Consider the following 18,227-nt stretch of genomic DNA (forward strand, 5'->3'; position numbering starts at 1 on the left):
AGTGAGATTTGGGGTCAGAAGTATTTGTCGGGGGCTTAAAGCATATACGCACGTGGCTGCTTCCTCGGCTGTAAAAAGACGTCTGTTTGGATGAGCACGATGTGGAGAGCTAGGGAGGACGGAGGTCCGAGAGACCTTTAGCTACTTGGCTGTGCTGGATTCACAGGGTTAAATACACTTTCGGGGTAAATGCCAAAACACTTCATGAATTCTTTCCTCTGTGCTTGCCCTCCAGCCGGCCGGACTCAGCCTGTTCTGTCCTTCCCCTTCTCTCTGGGGTCTCAAGTTTTGAAAGAGAAATTTCAACTCTGTCCACCAACCAGGATTCCTCGTTCCCTTTAGGATCAAGATAAAATTACTTCACAGAACTCTACCATCTGGAGTTCTGAAGCATGCCCTTCTCTTTCTAACCACTTTGAATTGTTCAGTCCACAGAAAACTCCAACAAAGACAAGAGACTCCCTCCTGGATCCTTTTTGCCCTGGAGAGACCACCCTGTCTTTGCTCTCCTGATCAGTAAAACTTCTCGGGAATCTTCTCCACTCATGGTGCCAAGCCCTTCACATTCACCTTCTCCAGTCTGTCCTTGGTCCCCAGAACTGATCCTGTCCAACCTCAGGTAACTAGACCTTATGTCCACTTCTCTGCCCCGATCGTCCTTGGTCTCTTGGCAGCATGTGAAGGTGGACTTTCAACTTTTATGATGTTCCAATCACTTCCCTGTGACCTGTTTTCATTGGACACCTTCTTGTGTTAGGACCCAGATTCTCCTAAAGCTATGCATTTTCCTCGAAGCCAAGCTTTGGCTTATCTTGACAAACTATCACCAGAAATAGACTATAAACCATGAAGTGATTTGAACTCCTTCTCTTTTACTTTGTCTCTTCTGTTGATCCTTCTCACCAACATCACTTACTGCTATGCAGGCGAATGCTATCAATATTTTATTTTTAAAGATTTTTTTGATGTGTAACATTGTTAAAGTCTTTATTGAAATTGTTACACTATTGCTTCTGTTTTGTGATTTGGTTTTTTGGCCCCAAGGCATGTGGGATCTTAGCTCCCTGATCAGGGATCGAACCCACACCCCCTGCGTTAGAAGGCGAAGTCTTAACCGCTGGACCGCCAGGGAAGTCCCTATCAATATTTTAAAATGCACATATTCTACATTAGAAAATGGACTGAGTGCATCGATTCATTTGGCATACTCTAAATCCCCAGTTGAGATCTTTATCCATCTCTTGTCCAAATTATCTAACTTGCTACAAATACAGGAAGCTCCTTTTATGCGAGCTAATTAGAGGAACGCGTTTGGGTGTTGGTAAAAGGTACGGATAACACTGGAATCTGGGATTTTATCGTAGAGCCAACTTCCACAAAGCCCTTCTCTTTTGATGCCTTCTGTAGTTTCCTCCTTCTGACTATTATGACTAGTGCTACAATGAACATCTGTGTACAAGTTTCTGGGTGGGCATACTTTTTCATTTCTCTTGAATACTCACCTAAGAGTGGAAATACTGGGTACTGTATGGTCAACCTATATTTTGCTTTTTAAGAAACTGGCCAAGCTAACTTTCACTGCCTCCTGACTCAAGCGTAAATGCCGCTTCTGTCGCAAGGCCCCCTCCCTTGACCCTACGAGACCCAACTTAAATTAAATGCCCACTGCTGTTCTCCCTCAGACACTGTTCTTCTACCTCACAGCCGTTGATAGCAATTTGCAATTGAATCTTCCTGTGTGTGGTTCCTTACCATGTCTCCCACACTAAATTACACATTGCCTGGGGGTCAGAGCATGCCCATCTGGTTTACCATCACTAGGAAACAAAAGAGTCACTGTTCTGTTTTGGGTGCCCCTAGTTATCCACCCCGACTAGAGGCATTGGGTACCACTAGTTATCTGCTCCCCCTACCCCCCAGAACTCTTGGGATAGGCTTTGAGCTACTCCTTCCAAAGAGCTCTGGCCAGAGAAAGGCAGGTGAGTGTTCACAGCTAACAGGAGGGAGTGGACAGCACGCGGATCTGCAGGGACTGTCACAAGACCAGAGCTGCCTATCTGAGACCTTCATCAGGACTCGGGGGACAATGCTGCCAACAGGCTCAAGGCTGACTTCCACCATCCTGGAACTCAGGAGGCAAGTTCTCACTGGATGCTGTCAGGGTGGCGGACGTGGGAATGGGGTGTATGGACAATTACACAGTCAATTACAGTTTGGAGGGAAATAATCAAGGTCCAGAAATGAAAGAAGTAGTCTCAGGGAAAGGAATGATAGATGCAAAGCCTCAGATCCTAATCCTTGAGAGGACTTTAAAAACCTGCCCTAATAATAACCAGATGCTCTTCTGAAGGGACCGTGAGCCTCGGGATAGGATGACTATCCTTGAAAACACATGCAGATGATCGCCGCCTCAGATCCGGCCTTGAACCGGCTAATGACTTGTCTCATCGACATGACTGTGCATTAGTAAGGAAATGAGCAGAGAATAAACAGCTCATCACTGGGCCTGATGAGTGTTTGCCAAGAGAGAGCACTCAAGAATGACATTTCAGTGTTTTCTTTTCCGAAGGTAGCTTGAGAATACTGGCAACCCCAGTAATGAGGGAGCTGTCTCAGGCACAGGTAAGAGGTAGCATTCAAAGGGCTTCATATTTTCCCACTTAGTGGGCATCTCAAACTTGTTTAAGGAAAATATTCCTCTTGATAAAAATGGATGGTGCGGCTAAGGCTGGAGGGTGTTCTGTGGGCTGCCTTAAACAGCGTGGGTCCATGTTCAAATGCAGGGCTGCCTGGGCCCAGGCGGGACCCGTACGAGGCAGGTCTGCACGTGGAGAGTGGTGATGGGACACCAAACATCCCTGACACTTTAATTACTAAAAGTCTTCTTTCTTCCCCTGTGGTTAAAGGCAGCAGGGCTGGGAATGATGAAGTCTCCCGGAGTGTGCCGTGAGGATAAATTGTACCTTTAACCCTCAGCTCCACCCCTGGCCTCACAAGTTATGCGATGTAATCGTGCCTCAGTTTCCCCAGAGGTACGACTTAGAGGGGATGCAGAAAGGACTCTCAGCCACTACAAGGAGTGGATTCAGACACAAAAGAGCAAAAGCAAAGGCGCAGAGATGTGCGTTCATAAATATAAAGTGCCTAGCAGCTCACGATCAGCACCTGACACGTTACATGACCTACTTATGCAGCAATATGGAGTCTTGCAATTTTCAAGTGATCAGCATATGTGAATGCTCTGTACTAACTGAAAGTGTTTTCCACGAGCTTTTCATGTTTCGGCAACTGTGTGTCTGTCTGCCTCCCTTCTGTAGGTACGCATGTTCCCACAGGCAGGCAAGCTGAGCTGGGTGCTTCTTGGTTCTGCCTGCACAGAAGGCATAGAGCATGCGCCCTGGGCAGAGGTAGAGGAGGGCGTTCCCTCCAGGGGCCTGGTTCTGCTGGTGTTCCATCCGGGCCCTCTGCTGATCCCCTGCTTCTTAGGTCCCGTGGTTCTGAGGATTTGTGACTTCTAGTGTACTTGATTCCAGGGGGTCGATCTCCCCGTGGATGATATCAGTGTGCCTAGCTTCCAGTCTAATGGAGAAATCTTAATCCTTTTTAGGTACATGTACCCTGCCTCCAAGTCATTCCTGTGGCCCGGCCAGCACTGGCTTCTCGCCTGTCCTGACGACCACGCAAGCTCCCCAGGTCCTGAGCCCTCACCTCTGGTGGTGCAGCTCCCACCTGGGTATGACTCACTGATTACAGGGACTGCTAAGCCTTCTCCTTTTTGTTGGATTAGATGGAGAGGACCCAAAGAGGTGAGCCTGGGAATATGGGAAGAGATAATGGCCAAGGAGTTCAGGGAAACATAAAGCACAGACTCAGGGAGAGGTACAAAGTCCAAACAAGATCAAAACAAAGGAAGCCATTCCTCAGAAGACCAAAGACCAAGGACAAACCCCTAACAGCAGCTAGAGAAAAGAGACAGATCACCTTCAAGAGTAGGAACAATAGCTGGTTGTTTAGTCAAAGCTATGAAACTCAGGTAACAAGGAAGTCATATCTTTAAAGGGTGAAAAAAAAATAATCTCAAACCAGAATTCAGGATCCAGTGACGACATCCTTAAAAAGAGTGGTGAAATAGACATGCTCAGAGAAACAGTTGAGAGAGTTTGACATCATGAGACTCATATGTAAACATTAAATGGCATTATTCATCGACTAGAATTTCTAGAAGGATGATATGAAAGCTTATTGATAGTAGGAATCCTTTTGGTTCCTGACTTTTAAACAGAATGCCGATTTTACCACCAATTAGAGCACTGACTTGGCTTACAGAGAAATAGGTATTCTTTATAATAAATATCTATCCTCATCTGATTAAGACCTTGAATATGGAATGTATGCCAATTCTTTCCTAAAGTGGATTTTGAAAACATAGCATTTTAAGTGACTGCACAATATATGAATACCCATCCCTCTGACGAGGTTTTCAATAAGCAAATGTATACTACGGCATGTTTCCCAAGGTCTCATGTTTATTAAAAGAGATGTAAAATGACGTCATTTGCAGCAACACGGATGAACCTAGAGATTATCATACTAAGTAAAGTAAGTCAGACAGAGAAAGACAAATACAGTATGATATCACTTATGTGTGGAATCTAAAAAAATGATATTGTACAAATGAACTTATTTACAAAACAAATATACTCACAGACACAGAAAACAAACTTATGGTTACCAAAGGGGAAAGGCAGTGGGAGGGATAAAATTAGGAGTCTGGAATTAACATATACACACTACCATATATAAAATAGATAACCAACAAGGACCTACTGTCTAGCACAGGGAGCTATACTCAATATTTTGTAACAATCTATAAGGGAAAAGAATCTGCAAAAAGTACCTATATACATATAACTGAATCCCTTTGCTGTACACCTGAAACTAACACAACACTGTAAATCAACTATACTTCAATTTAAAAAAAGAGAGATGAGAAACTATTACGATTCTTAAATACTTCTTTGTACAGTAATTTTCATCCCCTAGAGAAACACATGGTTAACATATTGGTAAAACTTGAAAACATTTTAATGTAAAAATACTCATTTTCATATACAGTGTTGTAGAAAGCCATGTGGAACTTGGGAAGCATTGGCATTTGCAGTCAACAAAAGCAACACTGTACTACCATGCCTTAACACCAAGCGGGCGGCTTCAGAGTCTCTAAGCAGCTCTGTGACAGGCACCCACCACGGTGCGGGGGCCTGTCCTGCCCCTTGTCAAACAGGCTTGATGCTAACCTGGTACTGAAAAAAGACCTGGAAGCAACTCAAATATTTTTATGACTGAAGTGCAACAAGATAAACACCCTGAGATGTGTTCCTATTCAGTTTTCTATGACTATGGAGCCTGGCATATAGTAAGGAAATAACAATCCTGAATTAGTTCAATCCGGATGACAGTTTTTCTGATGAAGCTAGTTACAAGCAAGAGAAATATCCAATGACTAACGAAGGTGACAGAAAGCAAGTACTCCACTGTACAAGATACGATCTGTTAAAGAGAATCACGAGAAACCAAAACATTTTGAGGCATCCTGAAAATCTGCTTTCAGTGTGAGCTGCTCAGACAACAAATACCCTTGGTAAACCAAGTATCTCCAACCAACAAAAACTAGTGGAGAATGCCACATGGACTCTGACATAGGAGTAACTGTAGCTGCCGTTTTATAAATCTTTCATGATGTGCTAAGGATTCTCATCCCATGTGTGACCTCAATCAACTCTTTACACCAACACTGCAAAGTATTCAGTAACCTCATTTCACAGCTAAGGCATCTGAGGTGGAAAGGGGCAAAATAAAGTGACACCACTAGTCAGTAGCAGGGCTTCGATCTGAACTGAAGTTGGCCTAATTTGAAACCCCTTGCTCTTTAATTCTCATTTTCCCTTTACAGAAGATGATGATGGTGATGATAATAATAAGAATAATAGAAATAATTCTAAAGACTGTTGGTGCTAGACTTAGGTCAGAAAGCCTTTCTATAAGGCCAGGGAAGTTTCAGCTTTATCCTGTGGAATAGTAGAGCGTAGGCAGTACACGATGTTAAGCAGAGGAATTAACACCAATAGGCAAAAACTCATTATTCTTTGTTATAGAACTTGTTATCGTGTGCAAATTTGTTTTTAAAATGTGGAAACAGCATTCAAAGCATGCCAAATTCAGCATCAAACCATCGATGATATTCAAAGGTATGTGCACTGAGGTTTCTAAACACTGACTACCGTGGCAGAGCAGAAGTAATTCCTATTTCTTAGTAAGTCAATTGTCTTAAGCGTTATGTGGGTGTCTTCCAGACCTTTTCTCTTTTCTATAAATCACTGAGCTCTAACTGAAGACTTATTAGGTGGAAAAACTCTAATAAGTAGTAAGTAGTACGTTCTTAAAAGTGTTCACATGTTTCATTTAAGTGGGATGAAGAAGAGAATGACCGTGTCATATCTCGGTGGCTGTCATCAGTACCGAAAATCCTTCTGAAGGACAGGTAACATATGAGCCAACAGGTGCAACTTAGGGCACAAAACGGTGTAACTTCTATTAATCCCTGAGGGTCCTAATGGAACACACTTTAAATGAGCTAAGAAAGTAAGACAACTACTCTTTAAGCTTTCTTGGCAGCAGTCATTCTGGTCTAACTTTTCATTATTATACCTCTATGAAATTGATGGATTATTCCGTGGAAAAACACCACTGAAATGTTGTATTGCTTCAACTGCTTCCATCAGACTCACGTAGAAAAATAAGAAAGAATATGTGGGCTTTGACCACACATCCGTATTCCTCTTTTATACAAAAAAGTACAAAGTGTTTGTCTGCAGAGTTGGCTAAAACCACAAAAACACCACCACCACATTTAAGACCACATTCACCCTAGAGAAAAACTGACCCTGATCTACATCATTAAGAGGCATTAAACCTGTTTGTCTTATTCATGCAAAATGGCTTAATGATTAGAAAACAGCAACACAAATATTTTGGAAGAATGAGATACCAAATCACGTACGTGACCATTTCACTGAGAGCCTTTCTTTGCTGTACGCAAAGACAGCATGGTTCACCTAAAATATGTAAATGCCTACTATATATAAAATAGATAACCAACAAGGACCTACTGTACAGCACAGGGAACTATACTCAATAATCTGTAATGACCTATAATGGAAAAGAATCTGAAAAGGAATATATATATATATAATCAAATCACTTTGCTGTACATCTGAAACCAATGCAACATTGTAAATCAACTACATTTCAATAAAATTTTTTTTTAATATGTAAATGCCACTTTACCATGTGAGCGCTGTTTGGGTTAAGAGAAAAGAAAGTCAATCATGTATGTTTTGCATTTATGTTTTACATTTGTTAGACGATAATTTTTTTTAAAAAAAAGGTAAAATCATACTCCCATACAAATAAAACATGAACAAGTAAGTGTCAAAACTTTTATTCAATTAAACACACTGGTGAGGGAACAGTAAGATGTTACAACTGATTCCAAGGAGAATTCAAAGAACAGACACGTATACAGCACTCAAGAATGTTGAAATGAATTTGCTGAAATGATGTAAAATTGGTCAACAGCCAGAGACAACCATGCACAGATAATCATTCCCCCTGACAATCACATACATCACTATCACCTTTCTAAGACTCACAGAATTGAAAATTAGCTCAAGGACAATCAATAACAGAGACCAGGGCGGGACAGAGGTGGGGTGTCCACCAGTGGAAACACCCTGTGATTGTATTGTTCCCATTTTCAATGCCTCTCACTATATTCCCATCACAAAAGGCTGAGTAAATCTACTAAAAGCAGTTAATCACCGAAGTGTAATGTCCAATAAATTGTTCCAAAAATGGGCTACGGCTCTCGGTGGTACCAAGGATGCACTCTGAAATCCAATACTATCTGCATCAAAGAATGTATTAAAAAATAAATGTTCTTAAAGGAAATGATTTCTGAGGCAGAAAACATTCTGAAACGTGGATATGCACCTCGATATAAGATGTAGGCTACCATTATATTCACACTGAAAGGGAACAACGGAAGATACGGTTCACAGTCAGTCTCTCAGTAGAGGTCCACAGAGATTTAAGGGCACATAAGGAATGTCAACATTTGCTGATAAAGAGAATGATTTATGAAAACCTCATCCTTCATGCGGATTTCCCACTCAGATTACAAACCAAACAGAACTACCATTACCACCTCACTTTTATTAGTTGCTAGCGCATGTTAAGATGAAACACTGAGGAGACTGACACAGTACACAATGTATATAACTAAAATAAATATGTACATACCCATATACACATAAAAGCATATACTTATATGTATATATATTTTACATTTTCCAGCCAGGGTTGAGAACAACGAAGAAGAAAAAGAAATGAACCCAAATTATTCAAATACTAAACATGACTATTCAAGCGACAATTTCCATCTGTGTTCTGGGCTGTCTCTCTTTTGCTTTCTGTCTGTCACGTTACAGTTCATTGACCCTTTAGAGAGTGTGGGCCAGACCCTCGTGGGATGAGAAGGCTTCACAGGCTGAAGGACTGTTCACGTGGAGGTCTGGGAGCTGGGCTTTCCTCTGCCCTTCTCCTGGGCAGCGTGGGCCACACGTGTGGGCGCAGGAGCCTCTCACTCATAGGGCGGCAGACCGAACAGCTCGGGCTGGAAGTCCTGCAGGGAATCCAGCACGAGGGTGGCCTTTGTGGTCAGGTCTCGGTTTAAGTTTCCGTCGGGAACCATGACCACCTGCATCCCAGCTGCGAGGGCGGCCTCCACCCCATTGGGAGCATCTTCAAAGACCAGGCACTGTGGGGTGAGGAAGAAAGAGAGGGTTGAGACGGCCTTCTCTGTAACCACACGTCTAGACTGGGCTTTCATTGCCCGCACCACCGTCAGCTGAGTCGCTCGGTGTTCTGCGTGACACAGAAACGGAGTGGAGGCTGTCGGGTTTATGGTTTGTGGGGAGAAGAGGGCGCTGGCCCTTCTGCAGCCCGAGTGCGTCCCACCACGTCACTTTACAGGGAAGAGGTCCATCTTGGCCCCAAAGTGCTACCGAAATGTGGCACAGCTGAGTGGAAAGACTGGATTCTCGGTTTACAAATTTATTTTAATTGAATCATAAGAATCTGTTCAATTGATAATTGACCATGCTGAGCATGAGAGGAAGTTGTGAAAAGTAAGAAAAAATACGCTTTTTAGGTGTAAAGTGACTTCAGAGCTGGCAATGTTTCAAGTACTGCAGTTTGGAAATTAAACCGTTAGGATGTTTTAGTGAAAAACTTAGCCCCTGGGGGTACCCGTCACGCACCAAAAATCTCCCGAACACAAAGACTGAGTACCAGGTGCGGTACCTGTTTCAGCTTATTCAGACACCACCACTAAACGGGAGTGTCTGTGCCCCCGCTCGCGTCAGGAAGCTCCTCAACGTGCCATCCTGTGACCATCGCTACTGCGAGTTTCACGTCAGGACTCGCTCCAAATGCGAGGCAGAAGTCTACCCAGCGGTGAACGGGTGTGTCACCTTTTTATCACCTTCCTTCCGAGGAGAGCACCCACTGAGAAAGTTTCCCTTGGCTCCTGGAATCCCACACTGAATGTGAAAGCAGCTTTAGTCTTTTCCATTAAGATTCTGTAGGGGCTGGACATGTATAAAGAGGGCTCCTCCCGGCACCTCTGAGATGCTCTCCTGTGCCCCTTCTTCTCCACAAGTGCCCGAGGATGCCCGGGGGTGGCCCATGTTGGACCTGACAGTCTCCCCCTCACGTCCTCCCAGCCCCCGGCCCCCCTGCCACTGATCACAACGACTGCCCCCAACCCCACTTCATAGGTCGCTGCGGTCCCAGCCGCATGTGCTGGTGACCTGGAAACGGCTCCTGGGCACCAGCTGCCAGGTGCAGCCTGACACTAGAAGGTCTGCATCCTCTGATGTCTTTAAGTCAGTGGAAAACGCACAACACACACAAACACATACACATGCTCTCACACTCTTACTGCTGGTCTGCTCTGGAACAGGTTCACTGACTTCTTTTCTTTCCCTCCCTCCTTCCCTTTCTCCTGGAGGCTGAGCCGTTTATGAGCTGACTCCCCCCAGGGCCGAGGTGAGGACCGAGCGAATTACTACTCGTCACGACAACAAGCCAGCACTAGGCACCTCAGAGAGCGGGCTGATGCCCGCGACACAGCGCTGAACTGGACGGTCCTGGGCACACGGAACACCCAGTCCCACTGCCTTCCTGTCAGGCTTCCTGTGGCCCCCTGTCTTGTTTCAAGCTCTCTGCCTCTACCGAGAGAAGACGGTTTCCCTCTCAGGGGGGAATGACTCCGCTTAGGCCGCCGAGGTGCCGTTTCTTAGTTATCTCATTCAGAGAGTCCCTGCTGGTGACGTTTCCGTCCCTGACTTTTTAAAGTTATGACCTGATCATATTCTAAACGTCCCTGTTGTTTTACCTGGGACCATGGACAAGCACTTAAATGTCACCTGCTGACATGTTGTTCTTTGAATACGTGAGATTTTTAGGCTTTGTGCAGGCCGCCTGTGAGCTTTCAGCGGGGCAGAGGAAGAGATTTTGTTGATTCCTTGGCGTAACGGTGCTTGGCTCCAGTCGTGAAAACATCTTTTTGTATTTGTGGGAGGCTCCTTCCAAGGAGCATGTGGGCAGGTGTGAGGAAAAGGTGGTGGCTCAGAAACCGTGGCACTGAGCAGAACAGGGGCCCAAGACACCTGTCCTCATCTGAGAACAGTGGTCAGCCCATTCACACCTGACAGCTCACCCGCATGCCCTTTAAGCTCCAGGAAATACAGATGAATGTCCACATGCTCTGTCCACATGCCGTTTAAGCTCCAGGAAATAAAAGGAGGAATGGTGGCATGATCGGGAAAAGCTCCGTAGGTACTTACGGCTAATACAGGCAGCGTAACTGACATAACCTGTTTCTGAAGGTTTCACTCTCTCTGCAGGCGCGCACCGTTTATTGGTTTCTGTTTCCAATTTATCCTTTGTCCCCACCTAATTCTGGAATGAATCACCCCAACGCAGCACGGAGATGTGAAACGCGATGTTTAGGACGCATGCGGCAGAGTGAAGGGTGGCAGGCATCAGGGAGGCCAGCCTGAAGGACGACAGGGAGGAGGGATGTGTGAGGCTTGTGCAGCAGGAGGGCCGTTGGAAGTGTGTCCAGGCAGATAAGTAAGGCTGGGCGCTCGAAAGGACTCAGGGCAAAGCCCGGCAGACAGGACGGGGAGTTTGCACACAGCCTCTTGATGCCGACTGTTCTGAAAGGTCAAAAGCGATTGTAGTCTGTGTTGTAAATACGGTCGGAAGAATAGCAGAAACCCTGATTGTATACATTGTGTCAGGAGCTCCTAAAGTTCCTCTCCTTTGCCTCCTCTCCTGCGGCCAACAAACGCCTTCCACGAGCGCCAGCTGGACCCTTCCCATGGGTCAATAAGAATCCGAGAAGTGCGGAGAAGTTAAAAGAGAAGTTGACTTTTTAAAAGCAGACTGTAATAGGGAAGAACAAATACGACTCCATATTGGATCTGCTTCTTTAACTTTAGCCTTTGTACGCTATTGCTTTAGCTTCCAGTTAAGAATGTTGCCTGTAGCCTGAAATACACAGGAGAGCCCATTCTCAAGGCTCTGACCTTTAAAGGTGTAACACCTTCCCATTCAGGTAGAGATAAAAAGTTGCAGAACAAAGAATACCATTTGTCTTATTGGAGGTCTACATGAACACCGCGACCGGACCTATGTGGACAGTTGCAAGAACAAAGGATTCTGGCACCAAGAAGTTTGCAGCGACTATCCACGCTGCTGCTTCAACTTGCCTCTCAAAATGCTTTGCTGAAACCCTTGGGGGAGTCTGGCGTTTGGGGGGCATGAGCCACCGTCTGCTTGCCAGGCACTGCGGTAAACCTTTCTCTGCTCCAGACTTCAGAGTCTGAGTGCTGTGTGGCCTCAGTGTGCGTCATCGGGCACACACGCCGCGTTTGGTATCGGAATCGGCCAGTGCATTGGAGGGTGTATGATACAGGAAACTGGACCCCTCGGTCCCTCTGCCCCGGCCCTGCCCTCCTCACAAAAGCTGAACAGAGCAGCCAAATGTAGGGCAGGAACCACACACACGACGCGGATCCTGCGGAGGACAGCACCGGCGATGGGTCCAGGTGGCCGACCCCAGCCCTGGCAGCACACGGACAGCACCGGGAATCGTAGGGCTTCCCCTCCTTCTTACAAGCAGCAGAAACACAAAGCAGAACAACTAGATTTTGGAGCACCTGTGAAAATGCCTCAAAAGGTTTTTATGTGCTCCTTATGCTGTGCCCTGATCCCTAAGACCTAAAGGTCTTCTAAGGACCACTCGTAGGGAAAGTTACCCAGAGCCTAGAATCGTGCACACTGTATGAACAGTCATCGCACGGCTTGTCTCTCTACTGAAACCAAAGAATAAACCTTTGAAAGTTACCTGGAAAGACTATGCCTGTTCATAACAGGACTTAACAGTCATAAAACCACTGAATCATAAAACCACTGAAAGACATAAGCTAAAGCAATACAGCTCACACCTTACACAAACAAAAAGGAGGAAGTATGTTTTCCCGGCAAGTACCAAAATATGTCCGGGCAGTTTCTAAGGGCCACATGTGGCTAACAGACGCTGGCCTTTGTCTCTCTTCTTCCTTTTCAACACTTCATTGTTCCCTCAGTGACCAGACCAGCCCTTCCCACCCAGAACTGACTGGTTGCACCTAACCTTAACTCGCTCACACCTACTTGTCAAGTGTGACTGGAGATGTGTACTTTGGTGTCTGCCGAAGAAATGTCCCTGTAAGAAAGGCTCTGCAGGGGCTGCAGCAGGTGCAGAGGCCAGGGGAGTAGGACGCCCGCCCTCCCTCGCCCACCTGCACCTCGGCCCTCGGCCCAAGATTCTGTGGACGGGTGTGGATGCAATCGTTTCACCAGTGCAGTGAGTTTTGGAGCACAGCACACATAGCAGGTACCCCAGGACACACTTCCAGTACTTCAAGGAAGCTGCCGGTCAGGAGTACTCTTCTCACAGCTTGTGCTTGGCTGTAAGCAGGCAGGGCTGCGGGGAAGGCGCCCTCTCATGGTGCCAGGCCAGGAGTGGGTACATGAAGACCGCCTGCTGAATTCGCGGAGGTGGCGGAAGCGCCCTGGTCGGGACTCAAAGCGACACAGGGGCCGCAGAGTGTCACCCTCGAGGGCAGCGGCCAGCCCAGCCCTCTCCTGTCACTGTCATGGCTGAGGGATCTGAGCCTGGGAAGCTCAGAGGTGAGCTGAAGGTCACACCAGCAGGCAGGTGACAGAATTTGGGAACTGTGCCCGGGTCTCCAGAATCCAATGTTCTTTTTCACTTTACCAAGCTGAAAGCTAAAATATATCTGAATTCCATCTCCAGGAGAGCAGATGAGCTTAATTAAACTGTAGCTTGAGGGGTTTAATTTAGAAAGAATGACATTTCCAACCACCAGGTAGGTGAAGGGAAGTATATCAGGGGCTTATAGCTCACGGAGGTGCCGAACCCACTTCTCTGAAGGTGCTCAGACTCAGGAGCGCCCTATAAGGCGGCCCACGTCTGCGACCGTCGCCCATGCTGCTCGTCTGAACCACGGGCTGGGGCGGGGTAGCTAGGAGGTACTTTCAACAGGAGCATCAGGGAACTAAGATGGCTCATGTGGTAACTATGGAATTGCACAGAACTGAACCTTTGTCTGACGGTGGCGGAGAGAATGCAGGGAGGTGGATGGGATTAGGGAGATCCTTCAAAGGCAACAGGGAGTTTGATGGACAATGCCCTGGACGTTGACGCAAAGGAGAGTCCGACCTTTCTGATGCGGAGGGCACTGGGACTGCCATTTTGGTGGAGGGAAAGAGAGCTTGCTTTGTGACAGCCTGGGTTTGAGTCCACTGTGGGAGGGCCTGGCAGAGAGATGAGGGGCCTGCCTATGTCGTGGGTGAGCGGAGTGGGGCTGGGTGTGAGCGGAGTGGGGCTGGGTGTGAGAGGAGGGGGGCTGGGTGTGAGCAGAGGGGGGCTGGGTGTGAGAGGAGGGGGACGGGGTGTGAGAGGAGGGGGGCTGAGTGTGAGCAGAGGGGGGCTGGGTGGGAGCGCACGGGGGGGCTGGGTGTGGAGTTGCAACCAGGAGGAGGGAAAAGGGGAGACAAGGAGGGGCCCGAGACAGCCTCGCATTTCTCTGAGATGAGCAGACGGCCCAGGAGGGATGGAGCTTCAGCGACAGTGGGGGGCAGAAGGGGAACCAGGTGAGGCAGCAGTGGGGCCAGGTGAGCTGCAGCCCCAGAAGCAATGTTACACCTGTCTGCTAGGTGTGTCATCAGATGGCCTGGGGCCCCCTCCCCTTACTTCCAAGGGATGGTTTATACACTGGGTTCCCACACGTTCGGAGTTATGGCCCTCACCGTGCTTTTCCTCATCAGCTCAGGCCAACAGGGACTCATCTTCAATCCCATGCACCTATTCCCTTCAGGTCCAGACCCACCTGAGATGACACTTGATAACTAATTTTACATTTCAAACAAGTACAAGCGTACATTTTAAGTGGTACACTTTTCTGGAACTAGTGAACTTGTTCCATGTGATTACATCGTCTCTAGGGAAGGAAGCTTTTCCTTTTGCTCAGTAACACACAAACTTTGACATGAAGTCACTCTGGTTCACTCTGAAGCCTCTCAGGGCCTGGCATTACGTGTATGCAAATTTAAGTACCCCTAAAGCAGCATCCGTGATTTTTCGTTATATATAAAGCCATGGATAATCCAAATCTAAGCACTAAAACAGTTTTCAACTAAACCACTACTTTTAAGTTGAAACTTCCATTATATCACTTCTGGCAGTAGATTTGATTCTATACATTAATTTTATAGTATCAAGTTCAATTTTCACACTATGAGGCATGAAAACTTTGAGGAGGTCTTAAAGTTTTTTGATTAACTTTTTATTAACAGTGCTCATATCTAAGGTTTAAGTTTTACTGGTCTCCTTGTTCTTTGTCAGTGAATTTCCCATAAACAAGTACCACAGTATTGGGATAGCAAATATGTATACACTTCATTACATGTTTACTTAAGTACTGTTGTAAAAATGACTGAAGTTTGCATGTGTTTTGCTGTTAATTACGACTTTTGTTCATATTCTTCATCTTTTTATCTATCCATCCATCCACCCATCCACCCATTCATCCATCTATCCGCCATCCATCCATCCATCCACCCACCATCCATCCATCCAAGCATCCACCCATCCATCCATCCCTATCTACCTACCTACCTACACACCCACCCACTCATCCACCTATCTATAGGTAAAGCAGATTTGAACTGTGCTGTGGTCTTCTACGTAAGTGTCTGATGCTGAGGTCAGTATCCCCTGCACACTGCAGAGCTGCTGTCTTACTGAATTAATTTTAGTCTGAAAATAAAAGAATAAAGCCAGTACTGAGATAAACATATGCATAAAAAAATCCTCTAGAGTTACAGGCTAGATACACGAATGAATCACACCACTAAATGGATTCCTTTTCCTTTTGAGGAAAGCCTTTGAAAAATGTAGTATTTAACAACTTGGCGGGCATGGGCGGGAAGCTTCCTAAGGAATTCTCTGTCATTTTATTCATGAAAGCTACATCGTGAGGCCCTCTCGTTGTCCATCTTAAAGTATGTGCGTGTAAATTAAGTGCTGAGCAAAGGACTTCAAGATAGCTCAAAAACCTTTTTCTCATTTTCTCTTTTAATAATACAGATTCTGTGTTCACCACTTTGTCAGGAACCACTGAAAAGCCCAGCAATGCTCTCAAAGGCTCTGCGTATTTTAAAGATTCATAAAACAAGTGTTATTTGTTTCTAAATGGTCATCAGAATACTTTCTTTCATCTTCCTACCTCTTCTACATATTCAAGTAAATGGGCAAAATCAGTGTTTTCCTCGGCCTTCTGCACGCTACTCGTGAAACACAGGTTTGACTCAAGGTCCCTATTAGCTTCACGTGTTGAGAGCTGAACTATGACACCAGCCTTGAAGATTATCCCCCTGCATGGCTACCATGTCGAAATACATACTACGGGCCGAATTGTTTTCCACAAGATTCAAACGTTAAACCCTAACACCCAAGGTATTTGGATACAGGGTCCCTAGAATGGTTTTCAGGTGAAATGAGTCCCAAGGGCGCCCTCATCAGAGAGGGTTAGGATCCTTCCAAGAGGAAGGGGAAGCTGCTCTGTCTGGCCCTCCCCTTGCGCTCACCTGAGGCAGAACCTGCCAGAACCCTCCTGCTGGACGTCTGGCCCCCAGAACCGCGGGGATACGCGTGCTGCTGTTTCAACCCCCCAGCCTGTGATAGCGCGCTCTGGCCGCCCAAGCACACTACTACAGTACGTCTAACAGAGAGCTGTGTGTAATCTCCAGGCAGCACTCTCTCGGAGGAAGAACCACTCGGAGGTTTCTTAGATCACAACTGCTTGCAGTTTGGGGAAAGGAAATAAATGTTTCCTGGATGACCTAATTCCACAAATGCCTAGAAGAGCAGAAGCACAGCACGTTTTGTCTGCCTTTGGGCATAGCTACTGAAGAGGCTTAAGCCATAAACAGAATGATCACAGGACAGAGGGCGCCTTTGAAGACCTGCCTAAGTGATTTTTCCACTCCGCCTGCAAACGCCGTGTACAGGGGGGGCTGACAGTTACTTTGGGAAGCGATACACACGCAGGGAAAGCCTATGTAATTACTGGACCTGGAGGGGGTTAAAGTCTTCGTTCCCAAGCGAGGGGACGGACAGGCCGCTGTTCTGGGAGTTGACATGTCACTGCTGCCGATGCAGGAGGCCTCTCTTCAGTCCTCTGCATGCGAACAGCTGTTACTTATGGCCCAGCCACCTGTTTACAGGTGATGACAGGCCTATGAAGGCAAGGCCCTCCAGGATTTACTCTCTGGTACTTACTCTCTTTACTCGCCTGAATCCTGAGAACCCACTGAGTGCCCACCAACCAGATGAAAGCTTTCTTTTACACACAACCGTAGCTAATTCAGCACTTCTGGAAGTGAAGATGTACTTAATTCCAGGGGAGGCTTCTGATCTTTTTCTTCATCTCTCAGTAGCTGTATTAATGTTCATTTCTAAACATCCATCAACAGAGGAATGCATAAAAAAGATGTGGTACATATGTACAATGAATATTACTTGGCCATAAAAAAGAACGAAATTGGGTCATTTGCAGAGTTGTGGATGGACCTAGAGACTGTCATACAGAGTGAAGTAAGTCAGAAAGAGAAAAACAAATATTGTATATTGATGCATATATATGGAATCTGGAAAAATGGTACAGATGATCTTACTTGCAAAGCAGAAATAGAGACACAGACTGTAGGGAACAGATGTATTGGATACCAAGGGGGAGAGGGGTGGGGAGGAATTGGGAGATTGGGATTGACATATACACACCACTGATACTATGCATAAAATAGACAACTAATGAGAACCTACTGTAGAGCACAGGGAACTCTACTCAGTGCTCTGTGGTGACCTAAATGGGAAGGACATCCCAAAAAGAGGGGATATACGTATACGTATAGCTGAGTCACTTTGCCGTACAGCGGAAACCAACACAACATTGTAAAGCAACTACACTGCAATGAAAATAAAATAAATAAAATAAAGATAAACTGTCTACTAGGACGTCATTAGGTACGAGGTTTCCAGAATGTTCTTTGATGGAGCAGTCCAGAGAGATCTACTGCAAAAAGGAGATTCTTCACATTGAATGAGGGACTGGAGATTCGTGACATACAAAAATCAGCATAAAAAAAGTTTCCGGAAGGACTGCCCTGGATAAACCCATTGTTTCAAGTTTGATGGAGAAGTTTTGCAAATGTGGAAATGTTTTCAGAGAAAACCAATGAACGTCCCCCATAATTAATGCTCTGAGGAATACATCTGGGAAAAGCTTCAAGAAGATACACCTGACCATGGCAAACTTCACATTAGTGCAAATAAAGTCCTTGGCCTTTTTTCTTGGAATGGTCTGAATCCTCCCTGTACATAATAACTTTAACTTAAAACGCTTATAATGAATAAAATCAGATGATGCAAATGCTCACTTTAAACGTCAACCAGCTCTGGCACTTGG

The 18,227-nt window shown here is 45.9% G+C and overlaps 1 protein-coding gene across 2 annotated transcripts in view; it reads right to left on the minus strand.

Annotated features, from left to right (window-relative positions):
- PUDP (pseudouridine 5'-phosphatase) overlaps positions 1–18,227 on the minus strand; it is a 132,943-nt gene that overhangs the window by 54,035 nt on the left and 60,681 nt on the right. The window contains exon 4 of one of the 2 annotated variants that reach the window (XM_079910747.1): positions 7,343–8,878. The exons of the other annotated variant lie outside the window; for it this stretch is intronic. Within the exon in view, the coding sequence (XP_079766873.1) occupies positions 8,702–8,878 (177 nt within the window). The 3' untranslated portion in view covers positions 7,343–8,701. Of the gene's footprint in view, positions 1–7,342; positions 8,879–18,227 lie in introns of those variants that run through there. 2 annotated transcript variants of the gene reach the window in all.

This window comes from Stenella coeruleoalba, assembly GCF_951394435.1.
Source record: "Stenella coeruleoalba genome assembly, chromosome: X".
In the NCBI taxonomy this organism is placed as follows: domain Eukaryota; kingdom Metazoa; phylum Chordata; class Mammalia; order Artiodactyla; family Delphinidae; genus Stenella; species Stenella coeruleoalba.